The 20511-nt window shown below is 44.4% G+C and overlaps 1 protein-coding gene across 5 annotated transcripts in view; it reads right to left on the bottom strand.

Moving 5' to 3' along the window:
* CLEC16A (C-type lectin domain containing 16A) overlaps positions 1-20511 on the bottom strand; it is a 197527-nt gene that overhangs the window by 55224 nt on the left and 121792 nt on the right. For 4 of the 5 annotated variants that reach the window (XM_066576179.1, XM_066576183.1, XM_066576180.1 and 1 more), the window contains exons 19-21: positions 13654-13805; positions 12309-12513; positions 1424-1588 (exon numbers count right to left, since the gene is read on the bottom strand). In XM_066576179.1, coding sequence (XP_066432276.1) covers positions 1424-1588; positions 12309-12513; positions 13654-13805 — 522 coding nt within the window. The remainder of the gene's footprint in view (positions 1-1423; positions 1589-12308; positions 12514-13653; positions 13806-20511) is intronic. The other variant, XM_066576181.1, reaches the window with a different exon arrangement.

The raw sequence follows: 20511 nt of genomic DNA, 5'->3' as shown, positions 1-20511 counted from the left end.
CCACGGTGCGCCGCGGGTCTTCTCCCATGGTGCACCGTGGATGTTCTTCTCCAGTCTGCGTTCCACTGCCGATTACAGCCACCTCATTGGCTGATCGGCACCAGGTGACGGAGGCGGAGCTACGATGACGCGGAGAAGAGGGAGGAGCCAGGACACCGCTCATGAGCCCGGACACATCGAGAAGAGCATTCCTCACTGCGCAAGCGCGACTGTTCGTGCGACCAGAGAACTAGTTTGATCGTCGCCATTGAGACGGGGACGCCAGCACTGGAGGGGGTAAGTGTATAACTTCTGTATGGCTCATATTTAATGCACGATGTATATTACAAAATGCATTAATATGGCCATACAGAAGTGTATAACCCCACTTGCTGTCGCGGGACAACCCCTTTAATGAATTCATAGGATAAACCTTTTAAATACATCCAAAATTGCAAAGCGGTGGACACTTCAGTATCTACATTAGTAGAAGGCTGGCAATATTCAACTTCATTCTATTAATCTAGGTGACTTCATACACATTTGATGATGATGAGGATTCCATACTCAACAACCATAAAGACCCAAGCTGCCATTTTTAGTTATGCCAATACTCCTTACTAATGCTAGATTGGTAATTATCCCAATTAGCATTTTATTTTTTTTAGGCGTGTAATTTCTAAGTAGTTTGGTATGCAATTATAGAAAATACTATGCAAATAAAGGAGATGGAATAAATCCTCCACAGTGCCACCTATTGAAAGGCAGCATTATTACTTCAAGCCAAAGTCAGACTTTTTATACAAGCCTTGTTACAATGACCGTGAATTAAAAGCAAAGCCAGACTCCATGTACAGACAGCTGTTTCAGGGTTTTGCCCTTCATCAGTGTACAGTAGGAGTCTGGCGTTGCTTTTAATTTCCAGTCATTGCAACAAGGCTTGTATAAAAAGTCTGACTTTGGCTTGAAGGAATCCTGCCTTTCAATAGGTGGCACTGTGGAGGCATTATTTCATTTCCCTTATTTGCATATTACCCAGAGAAGCATGCATGGCCATTTGAGTCTCCTCACTCACCGTTTATAGTTCCTCTCCCTAAGGAGAAAAGATAGAAAATACTCCTAATACTTGTAGAAAGCAAAACGTTGACTGAGAAACTGAATTGAAATTATGGACACGCGTCTCCTGTATGCCGGAAAATATTGTTCTCTCTATTGCATTTCAAACTCAACATAAGCCCTGTCTGCGACGGAACAGTAACACTAGGATGATGCTACAGTAAAGTTACCGAGGGGTTTTATAGAGGTTACATGATTGATGGACCACCAGTGAATGAAGCTTGTGTAGAATGGAGTTCGATAAAGGGGTAAATAAAGCAGAACTACAACCCATTTCCAATCCAGTTGTATTAAAGCAATGAAACTAGAGGTCTTCCTTTGATCGTACCTGGTACCTTGTCAACCGAGGCAAACACAGAGCGTTGTACGGTGACGTCACTCCCAACACGGCGAGATTGTTCATAAAACCGGAAGGGAAGATGCTGAGCTGATGAAGAGCTATGTCCAAAACCAATTACTTCTTTAGATGGCTGGACTGGTAGATCTAAAAGAACTGGAAAAAGGGGAGAAAATGCAATTACTAGTTTCACCATGCTAGTGGTGCATCTCTACTTGTATTTAAAGGGGTATTGCGATGAAATGAACTTATCCCCTATCCAAGGGACCACGCAGGCATGCGACTGCTCCATTCATTTCAATCGGGCTAATGGAAATAGCTGAGCAATTGCACTCTGCTATCCTGGAAGTTCCTGCAGCTGTCATACGCCATTCATCTTTCATATGACTGTTGTAGCCAAATCACTGGTCTCGGTGGTTATGCATGCAGGAGTAGCACATCACCACTGAGGCCAGTGATTGGCTGCAGTGGTCACATGACTGATGAACAGCATGTGACTGCTGCAGGATCTTGAAGATCAATGTAGCAGCACTGTGGATGCATGACTGCCGCTCATTTCAAGCTCCTCCTCACTGTAAGTGGGTGTAGTGAGCCTGCAGTAAAGTGGAGGGGTAACAAGGAACCCCCGTTCTTGAGACTGGTGGGGGTCTCAGGGGGGAGCCTTCCAGCGATCGGGCTTTTATCACCTTTCCTAGGGATAGGTGATAACAGTTGATTCTACAGAAACCCCTTTAAAGAGATTGTAATAGTTGTGAAAAAGGCTTTGCTTTTTAATTAGAAACAGCGCTACTCTTGCCTACAGGGTAGGTCTGGTATTTCAGCTTGGCCCATGTTAAATGAAAATGCGATTCTGACGAACATCTACACCTTTGTATTAAAGAAGTTTTCTGGGACTGAACTATTGATGACTTAATTTAGGTTATCAATAGCTGAGAGGCAGGGGTCTACCGCTCAGGACCTCCGCTCAATCAGTTGTTCCCTGGAGGGCAGTGTTTCAGTGTAGATGTGTGCGGAAACAGTTCTGAAAAACCTCTTTAAGGCTGGGTTCACACAGGGCGGATTTGCTGCGGTTTTGCCGCAGAAGAAATGCTTCTGCGGCAAAACCGCTTCAAAGGTTAATTTTGGCTTGCGGATATTCCTGCGGAAAAATTTTTCCACAAGTGTTTTTTACTTTTTGCCACGTATTTTGGTGCAGATTTTGCTGCGTCCATAGAGGTCTATGGACAAAAAACACTGCGGAAAAGACAGAAGAATGGACATGCTGCATCTTTGAAAACCGCGCCGCAGTTGCATTTCCGCACTGCGGCTGTGCGGAAAAAATCCGTCCTGTGAGAACAGCTTTTTTGCAAAACGCATTTGTGCTGCATTGCACTGCAAATGCAGCGGTTTTGCCGTAGTGCGGATATGCAACGGCAATCCGCGGCAAAACCGCAGCAAATCCGCCCTGTGTGAACCCAGCCTAAAGATTTTCTTACCACTAAAAATGTGAGTATATTTTGTCATTCACTTGCTTTTTTTTTTTTTTTTTTATTCGGTATAGACATTGGAGATTTTTAGGCCAATCTACAGGCAAACTAATGACTTTTGTTGGGAGTAACAGACTAAAGTTTTGGCCTACACCTGTCTGGTTTGCGAAACCTGTTTTTGATACCCTACTAGGAAGAATGCAGACTCGTGCTCAAGTTGCTAGGAGACCAGATACAAATGGAATAAAAAAAGCAGGAATTTGTGGGCAGACAATGCAAGATAGAGTCTGGAGACCAACACACCCATCCAGGCTGCGGTCTGCAACCTCCACTTATTCTTCTGGAGGAAGAGTCCAGTAGAATAATTGTCTTTTTTTTTTTTTAAAAAAAAAATTTATTTTTATTTTTTATATAAAGTGCCTTATACTACTTTCAAAAAAAGTATTATGAAACCAGCCAAGCCAAGACAGCAGTATCCCATTGTGAAGGTTCTAAGAACAGCTCTCACCAAGACAGCACAAGAAAATGTCGCCTGAGCGATAGAAGCGTGTTTCCAAGGGGTTGGACAACATTCTGATGTCATTGCCTGCTTGCATTTGCTCTTCTGTGTGGGCGATATGCTGTCACATGCAGTGCATCCATACGGAAAACCAAACAACCATTCACAATTCAATTCCGCGAATATTCGCAGGTCTTTTGCTGTGGATAACCGCAAGCGGAATTCGACCCGCTCGTGTGAGCCCTATCTTAGATGTATACAAGAAATGGTGCAAGCATTCTCTGCAAAAGTGCCAAAACAAGATTTAACAGCCATAGAATTTCATACAAAATCTTTGGCTATGACAACAGTATGATTAATGGGGTCAAAGAAAAAAAAAAGACAAAAGTGTACAAAAGAAAAGATCACTACTTATCTTTTGAATAGTGGATTGCTCCAGTCCTCGAACCTCCTGCAGTGGTCAGATACTGTTCATTGTTCATGTGACCGCTGCAGCCAATCACTGGCTTCAGTGTCTATGTGCCATTCATGCACATGTGACCACTGGGGCCAGTGATTGGCTGTAGTAGTCACATGAACAATGAATGGCATTTAACAACTGCAGGACCTTCTGGGACCAGAGCAGCCGGACATTTACATAGTGAGTTTCTTATAAATCCAGGCTACTGCCCAATTTCATGATCAAAGTGAAACTATCATTAATAAAAGCAACAAGGGTTACCAACTCTGAGGTCACTTCTCTAAGTTACAAAAAACAAAACTTGAATTAGTGGGAAATCATACAAATTACAGTAAATCGAGTGTATATATATATATAAAACAAAGAAAGTCATCCCCACAGAAGAAAAACACGCATTTCCTTTTTAATCACAGGCTTCAAATAATATTGTGCTGCTCGGTAAGGATATGATTCTGACAAAATGTTTGATAACAAGGAGAAATGAGGCCTGTTCACATCTTACCACTGATTCCATTCAGGGGTTCCGTCAGGCCTTAAAGGGATTGTACCAAGTTCTAAAGTTAATCCCTATCCACAGAAAACAAGACTTAAAGGCTATGTACACCAATGCACTCTTGTCCTTTCAATCAAAGTGTTTTTGGATATGAAGACTTTTTGTAATCGATTTTCATTAAAAGTTTCCAATCCTTTGGTTTCTGAGCTTGTATTGTTTACCAAGGCACTACAGACTGGAGGACTGAAGTCTTAGCAAATGTTGTCAGTCAGAGCAAAGTAACAGCTCCTCCCCAAACCTGCTTCCTTGTTTTGAATGCGCATTTACTGTCTTTCCACTAAACTATTACAGAAGACTATAGGGGAGTGGTGGGGAGATCAGGAGGACAGAGAGCATAAAAAGCTACTATTACAGAGGGCTGTAATTCAGTCTGAATGTTCCACTCTTATCAGCAGTGAGGTGCAAGGGGACAAGCAGCTACTCAGAGTGAAGATGAGATAGCTGGAGTGATAGCTGTGTAGTGGGAGTGGTTATGCTGCACAGCCTCTGAAAGAGGAGAGGTAAGGGGTAGATAAGCTTGTGCATATTCAGAGAGACCAGCTAATCAGTGTTGAGAATGCCCCCCAGCCAGAAATTTGAATGTAGGAGAGCGTGAATACCAAGTATGAGACTTTATAAATAAATGAAAAGGAAAACTTAGTACAAAATAGATAAGTGTATCATTTTTTTCTGTAGGGACTTAGTAAGATATATGGATATTGGATTTTTCATGCACAAAAGTTTCCATAGCTTTTAATAGTCAAGCGAAAGTATATAATTTGCTAAAACAGCAGAAAGGGAAACAAACAGACAAAAAAAAATAAAAAATCACAGAAAGTGGCCATATACTGATACAAGAAGACAAGAATGGACACCACTTATCTCTCAGCATGCAGACAGCCAGATTACCAAAAGGAGGAGCAAGTAACACATGTGAAGAGTACAGTTTGCTACTCTTAACCTGGGCCCGAAATTTTAATGAAAGATCCAATTTAAATGCGTTTTCCTCAGCTCTTTTTTACCCCCCCCCCCTCGCCCTGCCAGTAAAGGTCTTCAATAAAAGATTGGTGGGGGTCCAACAACTGGCACCTTGGCCGATCAGCTGTTTCTCCAAGCTGCTGCATGACGGAAATAACACCGCTTAAGCCACCTTCTTACTGAAAAAATTGCGACTGAGCCCGCAGTACTATTCTGGGCCACTGTACAGTGTATGGAGCTGTGTAAATTCCGGCAAGTGTCAGCAGCACTTTGGAAAAACAGCTACCGCTTGTTGAACCCCCACCAATCAATATTGATGACTTGCGTATCTACTGAAAATAAAAAAATGTGAAGTAATTCCATACAGCAACCAGTCAGATTCCAGCTGCTATTTCTCAGATGGCGTCATACTAATATTCACTTAAAGGAGATGTCTCGAGGAAGCAGTTAATTTTTTTTTTTGCCCAGTCCCCCCCATTAAACACACATTACTAAGCCCCCCTGTAAATGACATTTCTAGCTGGTTCGTACTTACCGTTCCAGCGTTTCAGCAAGTTATAAAAGTTTCCTCAAGATGGCCGCCGGCTCTTTCCCAGTCGCTCGCTGCAGCCCGACGTGCGCGCTCCCGAGACGCTGCCAGCTGTGTCTCCATGGCAACCGGACGCATCGCAGCCGCCGACCAGACGCCCCGCAGCCGCCGACCAGACAGCAGGTAACCGGCGCTAGCCCCCGGCTCCCCAGCGCTAGTTCCCCCGGCGCCCCAGCGCTAGTTCCCCCGGCGCAGCGACAGCCCCCCCGGCCTAGCGACAGCCCCCCCCGGCCTAGCGCTAGCTCCCCCGGCCTAGCGGCAGCCCCCCCGGCCTAGCGACAGCCCCCCCCGGCCTAGCGCTAGCTCCCCCGGCCTAGCGGCAGCCCCCCCCGGCCTAGCGACAGCCCCCCCGGCCTAGCGACAGCCCCCCCGGCCTAGCGCTAGCTCCCCCGGCGCAGCGGCAGCCCCCCCGGCCTAGCGACAGCCCCCCCGGCGCAGCCCGGCGCAGCGGCAGCCCCCCCCCGACCCATCACTTACCTGGGAGGCTTCTCGGGGCTGCTGGGCTGGGCTGGTCTTCTCCGCTGGGCAGCTCCAGTTTCTGCACCTTCCTCTAACAGAGGATGGTGCAGAATGGCCGCTTCAGCGCGCTCCCGAGCAGTGACAGCTCGTCTGCGCATGCGCAGAAGAGCTGTAGCGGGGAGCACACTGAAGCGGCTCGTGCTGAATGGAGAAGACCGGACTGCGCAAGCGCGTCTAAAAAAGCAAGCTGCCAGCGAATTTAGACGGAACCATGGAGACGAGGACGCTAGCAACGGAGCAGGTAAGTGAATAACTTCTGTATGGCTCATATTTAATGCACAATGTACATTACAAAGTGCATTAATATGGCCATACGGAAGTGTATAACCCCACTTTGTTTCGCGAGACCACCCCTTTAACCTTCTGAGTAAAACCACTACGCTTAAAGGATCACTGGACAGAAATTAGTCAAATTCTGCTACCGGTATTATGTGCGTCATCATTACTCATTTTTATCAGACTGACCAAAATCCACTCCCGTAGGAGATATCATATATGGATAAACCACAAAGTACTCACACAGTCAGTAATGTAGGGATTAATGTGAATATATGGCTAAAATTGCAGTAAAAAATGATTTAAGCCCAACAAGGCTTAAACGATTTTATGAGACAGTCCATGTCTCACACCAGAGTCAGTATGTTTGAGTGTGCTTAGAGGAAATTCACTTACATCCAATTCCGAACACTTGGCTTGCATAGTGATCTCCTGGGGTTTTCAGAGTTGGCAATAAGACTAAAATGCCAGCAAACAGTTCAGATCAAAATTTTAATACAGATCTACAGGAAATAAATCTTCAAAATATGCCAGGCAAAAACATTAGGAATAGTCTAGGTGACACCCAGTATAACATCAAAGTAATCAGAAACGCTAGCTTATCTCCTTAGGGAGAGCATCTAGACAGTGAGTGAGGAGACTGGAAAGGCCATTCATGCTCTTCTGGGTAATATGCAAATATGGGAGATGGAATAATACCTCCACAGATTTCTGTTGAACCATGCTGATGTGAGGATAAGAATTTGGTGCCAGCAGCATGAATCAATGAACCCTTCCTGTTAGCCATTCAAAGCATGTCAGTATTGACATTAATTTCCAACAACTACATAGAACTATCCTGTTTATAGGAGACTGATGAGGATTTGAACACCAAAGGAAATCTAAAAAAAAGTGGTCATTCAATGCATGTATTCAAAATGAACAGGTGGGAGAAAGCCAGTATGAGATCCTAGAATGGTAGAGTTGGATAGGACCTCCAGGGTCATCGGGTCCAACCCCCTGCTCAGTGCAGGATTCACTAAATCATCCCAGACAGATGTCTGTCCAGCCTTTGTTTGAACACTTCCACTGAAGGAGAACTCACCACCTCCCGTGGTAACCTGTTCCACTCATTGATCACCCTCACTGTCTAATATCTAATCTGTGTCTCCTCCCTTTCAGTTTCATCCCATTGCTTCTAATCTTTCCTTGTGCAAATAAGAATAGGGCTGATCCCCCTGCACCGTTAGACTCCTCTGGTAGCAGCTTATCTCCAGATAATAAGAGTATACTTTTAGAGATCATCCCTTTCTCCTGTAATAGCAGGCTGCAGGTTGGGTGCAGGACACCAGGGAGTGGAGCTGTGATGGCTGCGTGGAGGACAGGTATGTGTGTATAGAACTGAAGTCCATACTCCATTTCTTTTCTTTACATGTGGGAATCACTCCATTGCTATATATGCGATTCCCTTATGCAGAAAAAAGGTCTTTGTATTTTTAGCTTGTTTAGCAACAAAATGAAAAAAAAAATTGAGCTTAAAATTAAAACCCAAGAAGAGATTGAAAAACAAAGTTAAGATTTTAATTTCCAGCCAAATTTCCCAGCCCTATTGGCCACAGTAAAACGGTTTCTCGGATTGAACCTAAATGAAAGCAGATCTCCAAGCCTCCCCCTTACCAGAACTCATATGATCCAGTACATACGTGGCCACCACCCGATTATTATCTTTTTTTTAATACTATTCCATCATTGCTAATGATCATTATAAGACACTTCTATATAGTAGTCAATGAGGGCAGACAGAACTTGCGTCATGCGTGACAGAGGACGGGCGTTTTAGATTTTCTTTGCCAATTAGACTACCGCCGTGCAGCTAAGCAGCAGTCACCGGTTGTAGCTGTGCCTCGAAGGAGCAAACACTGAAGAGAATAAATGGCAAGTACTTATTTAGTAATGACTTAAAAAGGGGCTGTTCAGCATGGATGGCATAGTCCAGTAATTGTGAGGATCCAAACACTAGGAAATGTCATCTGCTGTACTGCCAATACCAAAAATAGTGCCTGGTCTAGTATTGCAGCAGAGCCCTACTGAAGTGAGTGGTGCAGTCTGGCGGTTTCTGCATGGAGCTGAATGGGGAATACTGCTGCATAGGATAAACAGGGTATGGCTGGTGCTGGCGCTGTTGGTTCTAGGGACTGTCACTAGAGATGAGCGAGCGTACTCGGTAAGGACAGATATTCGAGTGAGTATCGTCCTTACCGAGTACCTGCCTGCTTGCCCGCAAAGATTCGGGTGCCGGCAGGGAACGGCGGGGTAGAGCGGGGGGAAACGGGAGGGAGATCTCTCTCCCCCCCCCCCTCGCTCCCTCCCGCAACACAGCGCTCACCCCGTCGGCACCCGAATCTTTGCGGGCAAGCAGGCAGGTACTCGGTAAGGACGATACTCACTAGAGTATCTGTCCTTACAGAGTACGCTCGCTCATCTCTAACTGTCAACAATCCAGTATGAATTAAATACGGTAACTTAAAATAGTTAATAAAAAAGTTAAAGGACCCTTGTCCCTAATCTCGGGTCGCCCATCGTATGTCATTAGTAAAACATTTTGTTGGGATGTCTAGATGTATTATATGCATTCAAGTACATCACATGTAGGTACGTCTGCAAGGTCCTGCAGCCCCGCTCTTACTGTCCATTAGCCCTTACCATAAACCAGCTGACCAGGAACATGCCACGTTAAAGAGTTATTTCAGCCCCCCTCGTTTTCATAACGCTCACTGCATGTAAATCTAGATCTATTACTTTATCCCCATTTATTAGCTGTAAAGTCCCTTTTCGGGACCCTCATCCCCATCCTGCCCATGCTCCAGGTGCCTGTACTAGTCGGACAGCATTTCCCAAGCCATCATTATGTATTTAATATTGTGCGCTTTTACAGAATCATTACAATTATGAGACGCCATCGCTGTGACAGACAGTATATTGGCGACCATAACTTACGTTATTACAGCTCTATAAAAATGTGCAGTTATTGTAAATTTAATGATTCATAATAATTGATGACCCAGCAAATCAATGCGGATAAAAATCCATAAACTGGGGACATTTTTCCTAGAACTCTTCACAATGATGTAATTCCTAGAATATGTGAAGCCTTATTGTCAAACTGAATGGTCAATACCATTTATCTTAATAATATACCAGGTCCGGTTCACCTGTGGCAGATACTTAAAGGGATGGTGAGACACGCTGGAGGCACAAGCTGATTACTACTCAGAACATCTCCCCTGCATTCATGAGCAGTTGTATTTATGTAAAATGATAGTAGTTTGAATGAGCTGCCATTAAAAAAGGTTATACAAGATCAGAAACGGCGCCATACCTGTCCACAGGTTGTGTGTGGTACTGCAGCTGAGCGTCATTCACTTCAATAGAGCTGCGGTGCAATACCAGACACAATCCATTGACATGTACGCCACTGACTCGGAAAGCAAGCAGTAGTGTTTTTACTACCTGGCCAACCCTTCTGACGGTAAATCCGCAAGGGATCCAACAGTGGTGAAACAACCATTTTGGTGCTGATTTGCTAGTGGATTTACCCCCACAGTCTTAATGCCACACTGCATGTGAATGATAGATAATAAATGCAAGGCCTTGCATTTATTATCTATCATTTACATGCAGTGTGGCATTAAGACTCCAGGGGGAGCCCAGGGTGGCAGTACCAATGTGGTTCACTGATGGATATGCAGGGCAACCCGCCGAATTATCATGGCGTCATTAATAGGTTGCTGTTCTGCATGGTGAACTACATATATCAGAATGGTCTGGCACCCTGTATCCACTATGTGTGGGAGTGTACACCAAGCATCCACCCCCCTCATTATCAGGAGGCAGTGTGAGTGGGTGTTTCATCGGTGCCCTCACAGGTGTAATTGGCTCCTCCATTTGGTAGTCAGCTACCTGCATGGTGAGAGGAGGATGCATCTATATGCACTCCTCAGTCAGTAACGGCCATTTTCTGTGATTGTTTTTAATTCTTGATTTCCCCTTCTGTGATGGATTTACCCCCACGGCACAGTTCACCACTTAACACTATAGGACATACATTTACATCCTGCAGTGTCGGGGTATGTATGAAGAGAGATCACGCAGCGATCTTCCTCCATACACCGCGGACACCGGCTGTTTATTACAGCTGACATCCGACGGCAACAGCTCCGATAAGCCACACGGCTCATTGGAGCTGTTAACCCGTTAAGTGCCGCTGCCAGTTCTAACCTATAGCCACGCTGACATGTTTCTCCTTGCGGCGTTCACAAGGGGAGCAAAAAAACACGGCTATAGTAGCCCTGTTTATGTTGCTCCCCCTGAGGACACCACAAGGCAAAACATTTCAGTTCGGCTATAGGTTAGATATTAATAGGGTTTTGGTGGTGCCGACTTATTAATTTCCACATAGGCATTTGGAAGTTGGCCATCCAGACCTATGTGTTAGCGTGTATATGCACAATTACACACGATTCTAATTGATGACTACTAGTCACATCTCATTGCCGCCACCATTTGCCCCTTTATTTTAAATATCATTCGATGTTGTCTTTGTTGAATAATAAAGTATATTATAATTTTAGGGGATATTACCTATGGGTATTTTTTGCCTTTGGCAATTAGAATGGAGGTCACACAGATGCCCTGTTGCTCCTTTCACTTCAATGACAGCGCCAGAGAATACAGAGCTCAAGCATTTCGGCAATCTCCAGCATTGCCATTGATGTGAACGGAGCAACAATGTGCTTCTGTGAACCCCATTTTCGGGATTGGTGGGTTCCCCAGTGGTTAAAACTTGATACAACTGCTTTAACATCCACAACCACAGGTGAGCTTACACTAAATCCTGACAGCGGGTGGATAAGAGTTCTTGATCTCTCATCCACTTGGCTTGTACTGTAATATACACAGCATATCCGTAACTTGTAAACATACCTTCAGCTATTTCATATGTGCACTGCTGGACACGGGCCTATTAGTACATTTTACTGGTGCTTATGGGAACAGGGCAGTCATGACATCTAATAAAAGACTATCCTGAACTATTGGGGTACGTTTACAACAAGCTTGGGGCGCTATGGCAGAAAGCTACGACACGATACTAAAAACATATCGCTTTTGGCAAGGTTGCAATCCCACAGCACCCCCCCATTCTTGTGATTGGCCAGGGATCCAAGTGGTGAGATCCCCAGCGATTAAACATTTATCACATGTACTGCAGATAGGTTATAAGTATGAATTCAGGACATGCCTCTTTAATGGAACAGAAGGTCAGACCCCCACCAATCATTATAAGAGGCATATCTTAGGAAAGATAGCCATACCAATGTATTCAGTGCCAACATGACTGGCGTGGTGTGCCTACGTTATTGGCATATCTGGAAGTCAATCAACAGCAATGGGCTACATACATAGCGCTAGATGCCACATCGAGCAATTCTACAAGTACTTGGCTCGCTGAATGTTCGCTTTAACAAGGATACATCTGTACACCTTGTGAATCGTGATGCAATAGATGTATGACACCTACCTGATATCCTCTGCATTTTCATCCGTCGGGCTTGAATACGGCCTTTTGCAAGTCTTTGCTTGGCTATAATGCAGCGGATATGGTCCGAGAAGATGAAAGTAGCCTGAAGAATGGGAAATGGCTTGGAGTGTGGAGTTGATGCTGGTTTGTGGATAGTTATATTCAAGGCTCTGCTGTCATCTTCTACACCAGTTACTTGCATATCCTAAAAAATGGATGAGGCGTTACTATAAAGAATTAGATGTCTATTAAATGGAGCAGACACACCATTGGCTGAATGTGCACAATATACAATGGTGTGGATTCTTCTGTTAACCACAAATGATCGGTAAAATTACCCAAATATTCTATACATATAACAGGATGGTAAGAAGACAACCCCACTGCAGGGCGGGCACCTCAGTGCATGTACATGGGCTCCAACGCAGGACTCTCTCATTCCACCCAAGGCTAAATTTCACACAGGTGAGTGCGATGTCGGGCTGTGAAACTCTACAAGATAATGCGCTGTACAACATGTGATGCGTTTTTGTGTCAGTGAAGTAGCTCAAGGATAGTGGAGTGTTTCCCATTGTTTTCAATGGGAAACCTTGCATCACACTTGAGTGCACCTCGCCCACCGTACATTTTTTTTCCGGCCCCATTGAAGGCAATGGACGAGGCATACTGAGGAAATGCCCAAAGATAGGACATGCCGTTATTTTTTCCTGCACCGTGATGCAGGAAAAAATATATATATATTACTCCTGTATATGATCCCATTCAAAAGAATGGAATTCACATTCGTGTGAGATTTGCAATCTTGTAATGCACAAATCTCAGCTGTGAGAAAGTGGCCTAAAAGGTACTGATCAAAGCAGACAACCACTCACTCCTCATGACGCCCTATTAAGGTAATGGAAATCGTAGAGGTGCATCTTCCTGCTCAGAAGCCCCTTCTTTGGGGCAGAATGGAGAGCTGTTCTGTATGACGCATCCTTGTGTTACATGGACAGACCTTAATCTGAATCCGCTGTGATCGGGGGAGATTACCTGATGATCTCACCGGCTGCACTTTAAGCACTTTTATGGTTCAGAGGTATTTTTATTGAGAAGCTACATGTCTAAAACAGAGCAATTAGTTGTCATGACAATGACATTTACAGTAAACTCCTGAAATACATTGCGTCTGCGTATCACAGTACGAGCAGCCATCGGAACTTTATTTTACATACTTTACGCACTTTTAGACATCAGTCCAATTCGGTCTGATTTTCCAGTAGTTATATCAGGCTGAAATATTACCCAGTTTTGGGGCAACTCTAAATTTAGAGCATAAAGATGATTTCAGAATCTTCCTACTGACCTGTAGTAAACCAGCAAACTTCACAACTCCCCAACCAAGTCTTTTACTGTCTGGTTCCACCAGGCTCATCTGATAGATGTCCACAGCCAAGAATCTCTGAACTTGGTCTCCATCCTTCGTTATTACGGTGCATGCTATTAAATCACTGTTATCTGAAGAAAGAAAGAAAACCATCTCTTAATCACCGTATCTGACTGAATTCATGATAGTTTAATCCTTGTAGTAAAGTGTGGGTGACTTCAAGGTTTCCACTGCAGTTCCCTGTGAGCTGTGGTGGGATGGGAGAGGGGCAGAAGCGGGGAGCGAGAAACATCCCAATAGAGGAAGAGAGACTGGAGGTATAGCGGAGACTTCAATAGACCAGACTGAGCATTGTAGATACTCTAGATTCCCTGATCCGAGATCTGACATACTGGAGTAGAGTCAACCACCAGCCAAGAGAAAGTACACTGTACAACATAACGGGTCGGAACATAAAAGGCGTTTTATACAGACTGATGATCACACAAACATTCGTTCCCGATAACTGCCCCCGGTAAACATGGCGGAGATTAGTCAACAACTGTCATTGGTCAGCAGGGAATGTGCATTTATTCCACCTTGTCAAAACCAATCCCTCACTAGAAGAAGTTGTCAGAATGGAAGGACACTTTCTCTGTGTGATTGTAACGCTGATACAAGTAAGTGATTACAATATCAGGGCAAAAGGAACATTTATTGCGGAAAACTGAAGACTTGAAGGGAGACTCTAGCTTGGATACAAGATATGATACGGGCAGGCATGGAGGCTCTAGTACCCTATTGTACTGCCTCTAGCTTGGATACAAGATGGGATACGGGCAGGCATGGAGGCTCTAGTACCCTGTTGTACCGCCTCTAGCTTGGATACAAGATCTCATACAGGTGGGCATGGAGACTCTAGTACCCTTTTGTACCACCTCTAGCTTGAATACAAGATGTGATATGGGCAGGCATGCAGGTTCTAGGACCCTGTTGTATCGCCTCTAGCTTGGATACAAGATGTGATACAGGGTCATGGAGGCTCTAGTACCCTTTTGTACCGCCTCTAGCTTGGATATAAGATGCGATACGGGCAGACATGGTGGCTCTAGTACCCTGTTGTACCACCTCTAGCATAGATACAAGATGTTATACGGGCAGGCATGGAAGTTCTAGTATCCTGTTGTACCATTCCTACGTGGGATAAAGATGTGATACAGGGGCATTGAGGCTCTAGTACCTATTAGCCCGCCGCTAGCTTGGATACAAGATGTGATACAGGGGGCACTGAGGCTCTAGTGCCCTGTTGGGCAACTTTTAGCTTGGATTCAGGATGCAATACAGGCAGGCATGGAGGCATACAAGTTCCATGTGGCATCCTACGGCATATCGCTCCACATTCTCTGTAACTGAGCCTCTAGATTGTGCAAACTTGTAGGCTGTCATAGTTAGTGTACCAGATGGTCCCATACATGTTCTACTGGTGATAAATATGGTAAGCAGGCAGGCCAGAGAAGTGTGGCAAAGCTGTGGAGGCATTCCTGCGACACCCCTGTGTGTGGCCGAGCATCATCCTCCTCGGCTAAGTCGCATATTTCTGCTGCCAATTTAACCCAGTCTATGGTAAAAAAATCCATGTGCAGAATTTCCAATGCAATTCCTGCATGAAGTAGTGACATCATTTCCTCCCGCAGAATCAGTGTGTACATTCTGCACATGGATTTTACCAATTGATAGGGCCAAATCCACATTTAGATCAGTGGTAGAAGTTATAGTCACACAGACCAGAGCGATTATAGTCAGTGAAAAAAACGGACCCCTTTCCCTGTAAGTGTATGTGCATTTTACATCAGTTTGTCTTGCACTGGCGCATATTTAAGGGATGTCATGCACGTTTCATCCATGTGCATGAAAAAAAAAAAAAAAAAAAAAAAAGTGGCGGCCTATTTGATGTAATTTAAACTTCCACTCAAGTCATTGGGTGCCTAAAAAAAAAATAAATAAAAGTATGCACTTGCATTTTATTTTTTTCACACACCCATTATCTTGAATGGATGCTTCTGAAGCGATCGGTCTGGGAATTAAAAAAAAAAAAAAATCCTACCAAAAAGTCTCGTCTGAACAGCCGCGTTGATTTTAATGGGTCTGAGTTTGCCCAAGTTTACTCGGTGGCAAACACAGATAAAACTTGGATCTAAAACTCGTCTGTGTTAATGAGGCAAAGAATATTTGTTTTAGCCCAAGTAGCACTTCAATTTAACACCAAAAAAAATCTAATTCTATACCAATGACAAACACAATTTAATGTACTGAACAGCAAATATTAAGAAGGCTGCGTTTAACTTCCTATATATGGTGTGTCATTTATATACACTGTATACAAAGATTTGGGATATTGTAAAAATAAGCGATGGAGTGAATGTCGTCCTCACAGAACCCTTCTTGCTCCATCATGTTTAGTAAGCGACAGAGGTCAGCCATCAGTCCCCGTTTAATTTCAAGCACCTCCGAGAGCGAGCAGCCCGGGAAATCCATTACTAGTAGCATGCAATCCTGTAAATACTACTGGAGCGCTGCCTGCTGTATCCGAAGCGTGGAAACACACTTCACAGCCCATTTACTGTAATTGCTCTGGTGGCTTGCAGAGATCAATAATGTTAATTAAAAGCTTCAGTGTAAACCACCAATTGTAGCTTGCAGTTTGTTCAGCAGAAGCTGCCTAAGTGCTCGGAAACATCTCTTCCTCTGGAAGAAACGAACCACAATTCTTATGAATGCTGCAGGCAAGAACAGACACACGGATACAGGAAGATTATTTGGAAAAGGTCACCAAGGATATGATGTAGCAGAGCTGAGACAGCCGAGTTACATGCAGTTATGTACTTTACACAATCTCCTTCTGTTAGAAGAGTCTCCCGAAAAGAGTAAGTGTCCCACTGCCGGCATCCTAGTAATGAGCCACTACCTGCCGGAGAACCCACAATCAACGGTTTGATTCCCTTGCAGCGCAACAACTGGAATCAATGAGATGCCCAAATACAGCAATACATGGGCAGGAGAGGTCCTCCACAGACAGAACTTCTATTTGTAGCCCCTCTCTGTTCCAGGTAACCAATAGGAGCTTTGGAACACATTAATTGGGTATTTGAAATGGGTTTTCTAAGGCCGCTTTCACATGGTTGAGAAAATCGTGCGGGACGCACAAACCTGAACCCCATTCTTCTGAATGGGGTCCACCCTTGAGCAATTTTTTCCCACATAGCGGCACGGAAAAAAAAAAAATCACAGCATGTCCCATCTGTGGGCATTTCCTCGGAATGCCCATTGTTTTTAACGGACCCGGCAAAAGCATTGCACAGCGTGTGAGATGCACACGAGGTTACCCATTAAAAACCATGTGGAACACTTGCCGATTCTCTGGCATGGCTAAAAGATGGCTACTTCGATGAAGCGATGTGAGACTGTTTCAACACAAAAACGCCTCGCATCCAGGGGGAAATCCTACGTCGGAGAGCGCGATATCCGGTCTAGTTTTACAGCCTGATATCGCACTTGCCCATGTGAAATTAGCCTAAACCAGATAATCTCCTTTACCTCAACACAATTGAAGACCACCAATCACCGCAGCATATATGGGATACCTAATGTAACCGTATGCAGCTCACCGCCGCTCGCTGGGCAGCAATTGACATTAAACAGCAATTCCAGGCGTGGTCCAGCAATTTGATCCGTTGTAACCACATGTGGACCACTGCTAACGCAACATGTATGGGCACCCTTACAATTAAATAGATAGGAGGGTTAAAGGCCTTTTACACAGCCCAACAATCAGGCAAGACTATTCCCCCAATTGTTTGTTAGTCTGATCAATCAATGGGTCACGCTAAGCTGATGAATGAACAAAAACTTGTTCGTTGGCTGATCAGCTCATATATGCGAGATTAAAAAAAGTTTGCCAGCTGCACATCTACCCAGGTATACAGCCGGCCAATGATAGCTGTATGGAGACGAGGGATTGTAGGAACAGTTGGGCATCCCTATACCGCAGATAGTCATTGCTGGTCAGCACTTTATCCGCCCATGTAAAAGCACCCTTAGATTTACCGCTACAAGAAGTATACAAAAAGAGCATGGGGGCTAAAGGATTTCAGCAGAAACAATCTGTTCATTCCATAAAATTACTTCTGAACCTCTCTTATCTTCACAAGCAGTACAATTCACTAGAAGTAATTATGTGAAGCATGCGGTGCGTGCAAGAGAATTACATGAAGGCTGTTTAGGCTTCTGCAAAAACCACAGGTTTCCTTCACTTCCAAGGAATTGCATGATTGTTGCAGAAACAAAGACCATGTGTCCCCAGAGGTGGCTAACCTCCAGCCACAGAATGTCACCGTTGTGTGTTCTGCTTCTGGAGATTAGCTAACAGAGGCGTACATACTTGGGATTCACCTAAAATTCTAGAGTGATTAATAGGATGCGGTTTTAGAATTAAGCCTCCAAACATACGTCTGTGAAACCGTTCGCACTTTGCAAAACTACAGCAGTTCTTGACCAATAGTCTAGACCAATAACTTTATAAACAGCATAGCTTCCACCAAAACAGATCTAAACATACAGTATGCAGAAGGTGGTGAACTTGGCAGTGAAAGGGGTTGTGTCGTGAAGACAGCCCTTCCCATATGCATTGACACCAACCCAGGAGCCGAATGTCTACTGGGCCGATACCAGTAGAGTGATAGTATAGTGATACCTTGTGGTAAGAGTGCCTCAGCTTACAGGCTTTTTGACTTGAGAGCAGGCTCTCTCCCGAATTTTTTTCCTCTTATTTAAGAGCAAAAACTTGGGTTAAGAGCCTTGCTCTCAATAAGACCGCTGCTGCTGCTGGTGGCCCCATTGAAAGCAATGGCCTGCAGGCAACACCTACAGTGATTTTTGGGAAAGGGCTTTAAATATAAGCCCTTCCCTGAAAATCAGCCGTAGCTGTAGTAAAAAATATATACTCTCCTGTCCACCACTGGCAGGGCTCAGGCGTGTCTAGCCGCTGTTTGTTCTCCCTGCATTTTTAATCCCCGCCTGCTGAAAAGCAACAGAGCAGTGCAGGGAGAACAAGTAGTGGCTAGATGTGCCTGAGCCCCGGCAGACAGGTGAGTATATATTTTTTTTACTACAGCTAAGGATGATTTTCAGGGAAGGGCTTATATTTAAAGCCCTTCGAAAATCACTGCTGGGATGCTGGCGTCCTATTGCTTTCAATGGGGCAAGGGCATCCCCATTGAAATCAGTGGGGGAGCTTTGCGATTCAGGACAGATTAACAGTTTTTCCATTCATTTCAATGGGGAAAATTTGTTTGACATACGAGTGTTTTGGGTTAAGAGCTCTGTCACGGAACAAGTTAAACTCTTAACCCAAGGCACCACTGTGCTTTTAGACAGAACAGCTATTGTGCAAAAAAATTGTTAAACAAGCGAAAGTAAAGAATCGGTTTAAATATGAGCCAAAGACCGAATGATGAACGATACTCGTTCACTTTTTGTTAGTGGTTCATGTTATGAAGTCATAAAATCCGTCATTAGCTCGTTCCCTTCTCGTTCAGCACCCATTCACTTATACAGAGAATGTGAAAGACTGTAGGATTCTGAGCGGTTTCTTGTTTGAATGAGCCAACAATGTATCTGGTTGTATAAACTGGCTGCACGAGAGCGAACGGGCTAGCGATGACGTCCCTCACTCAAATGATAATCTGCTCGTCTGAACCTGTGGACCCTGTGGCTGGTCCTATTGCGGAATCAATGGTCGGCGTCTGCACGGAGGATCTGCAGCAAATCACACAGATTGAAGGCTATGTATGAACATTCTCTTATTCATTCACATTCGTGGAAACGAATTGCGTATTCATTAAGTGTAGGAAAAATTGCAGCAGTTCTATTTTGCTGTGGACGGCCTCCATTGAAGTCAATGGAGGCAGTCTGACCTGCAGACCATCCGCAATTAACATTGCGGATGGGCCGTGGGCACATGCGTCATCGCCTAGGGACGGCACAGGAGAAAAAAAAATTTGGAAAAAAAATATAAAATTGTACTGAGTATGACTGACGGCAAACGTCTGCGGTCATCCGCAATCCAACCCGGTCGTGTGCAGCCGGCCAAGGTGTCTCCCTGGCTGCAGGGGTCCCCAGTGATGACAGCTGGTTGTTGGGAATTTCTGAAGACAGTCCTATGGTGATCAGTCTACTAGCAGGGCATACTACTTGCAGTTTTTGGAGGTGCACGTAGCTTAAAGACTGGATCCTGGCAGTTTCATTCCCTTGACCACTGTAATAGTGTCACTCTCCATTTAGTTGGCAATTTATGAGAAGACGGTGTAATACTTATTTTAACCAGTGCCTCGTGTCCAACAGAAGAACACCAATCATGAAGTTCCTGTAATGCTAAATGTTTAAGTGGATAGTAAGTCTAAGTGCAGGTTTATGAAGCACTGCTGAAGACACCCTTCAGTGAACTAGGCAATTACAACTCTTCAACTGTCCCCCATGGCTCTTCTTATAGATCGCCTGGAGTATTCTTCTCGGAAGAACCCTCACTCCCAGATCAATAGCCCTGCCTGACAAGCAGAACAATGGACCCTTCTTAGAAAAGCAACTCTGGACTTGCATGTGATGAAATTATTAATGACAACAGGAATAAAACAACCCGACACAATGAAGGCTGCTAGATGAATAATCGTTAGCAAATCAGTAAGTCAGCCTGGTGTCTGGATATGTAATATAGGTCAGCATCACATATAACATAAAACACATCTACAGTTGCAAAAAAGTCACTGATTGTTCTGGAATCGCCAACTGTGTTATGAGTTTAGT

This window comes from Eleutherodactylus coqui, chromosome 8 (genome assembly GCF_035609145.1).
Source record: "Eleutherodactylus coqui strain aEleCoq1 chromosome 8, aEleCoq1.hap1, whole genome shotgun sequence".
In the NCBI taxonomy this organism is placed as follows: Eukaryota; Metazoa; Chordata; class Amphibia; order Anura; family Eleutherodactylidae; genus Eleutherodactylus; species Eleutherodactylus coqui.
This window is presented reverse-complemented; position numbering and strand designations above follow the sequence as displayed.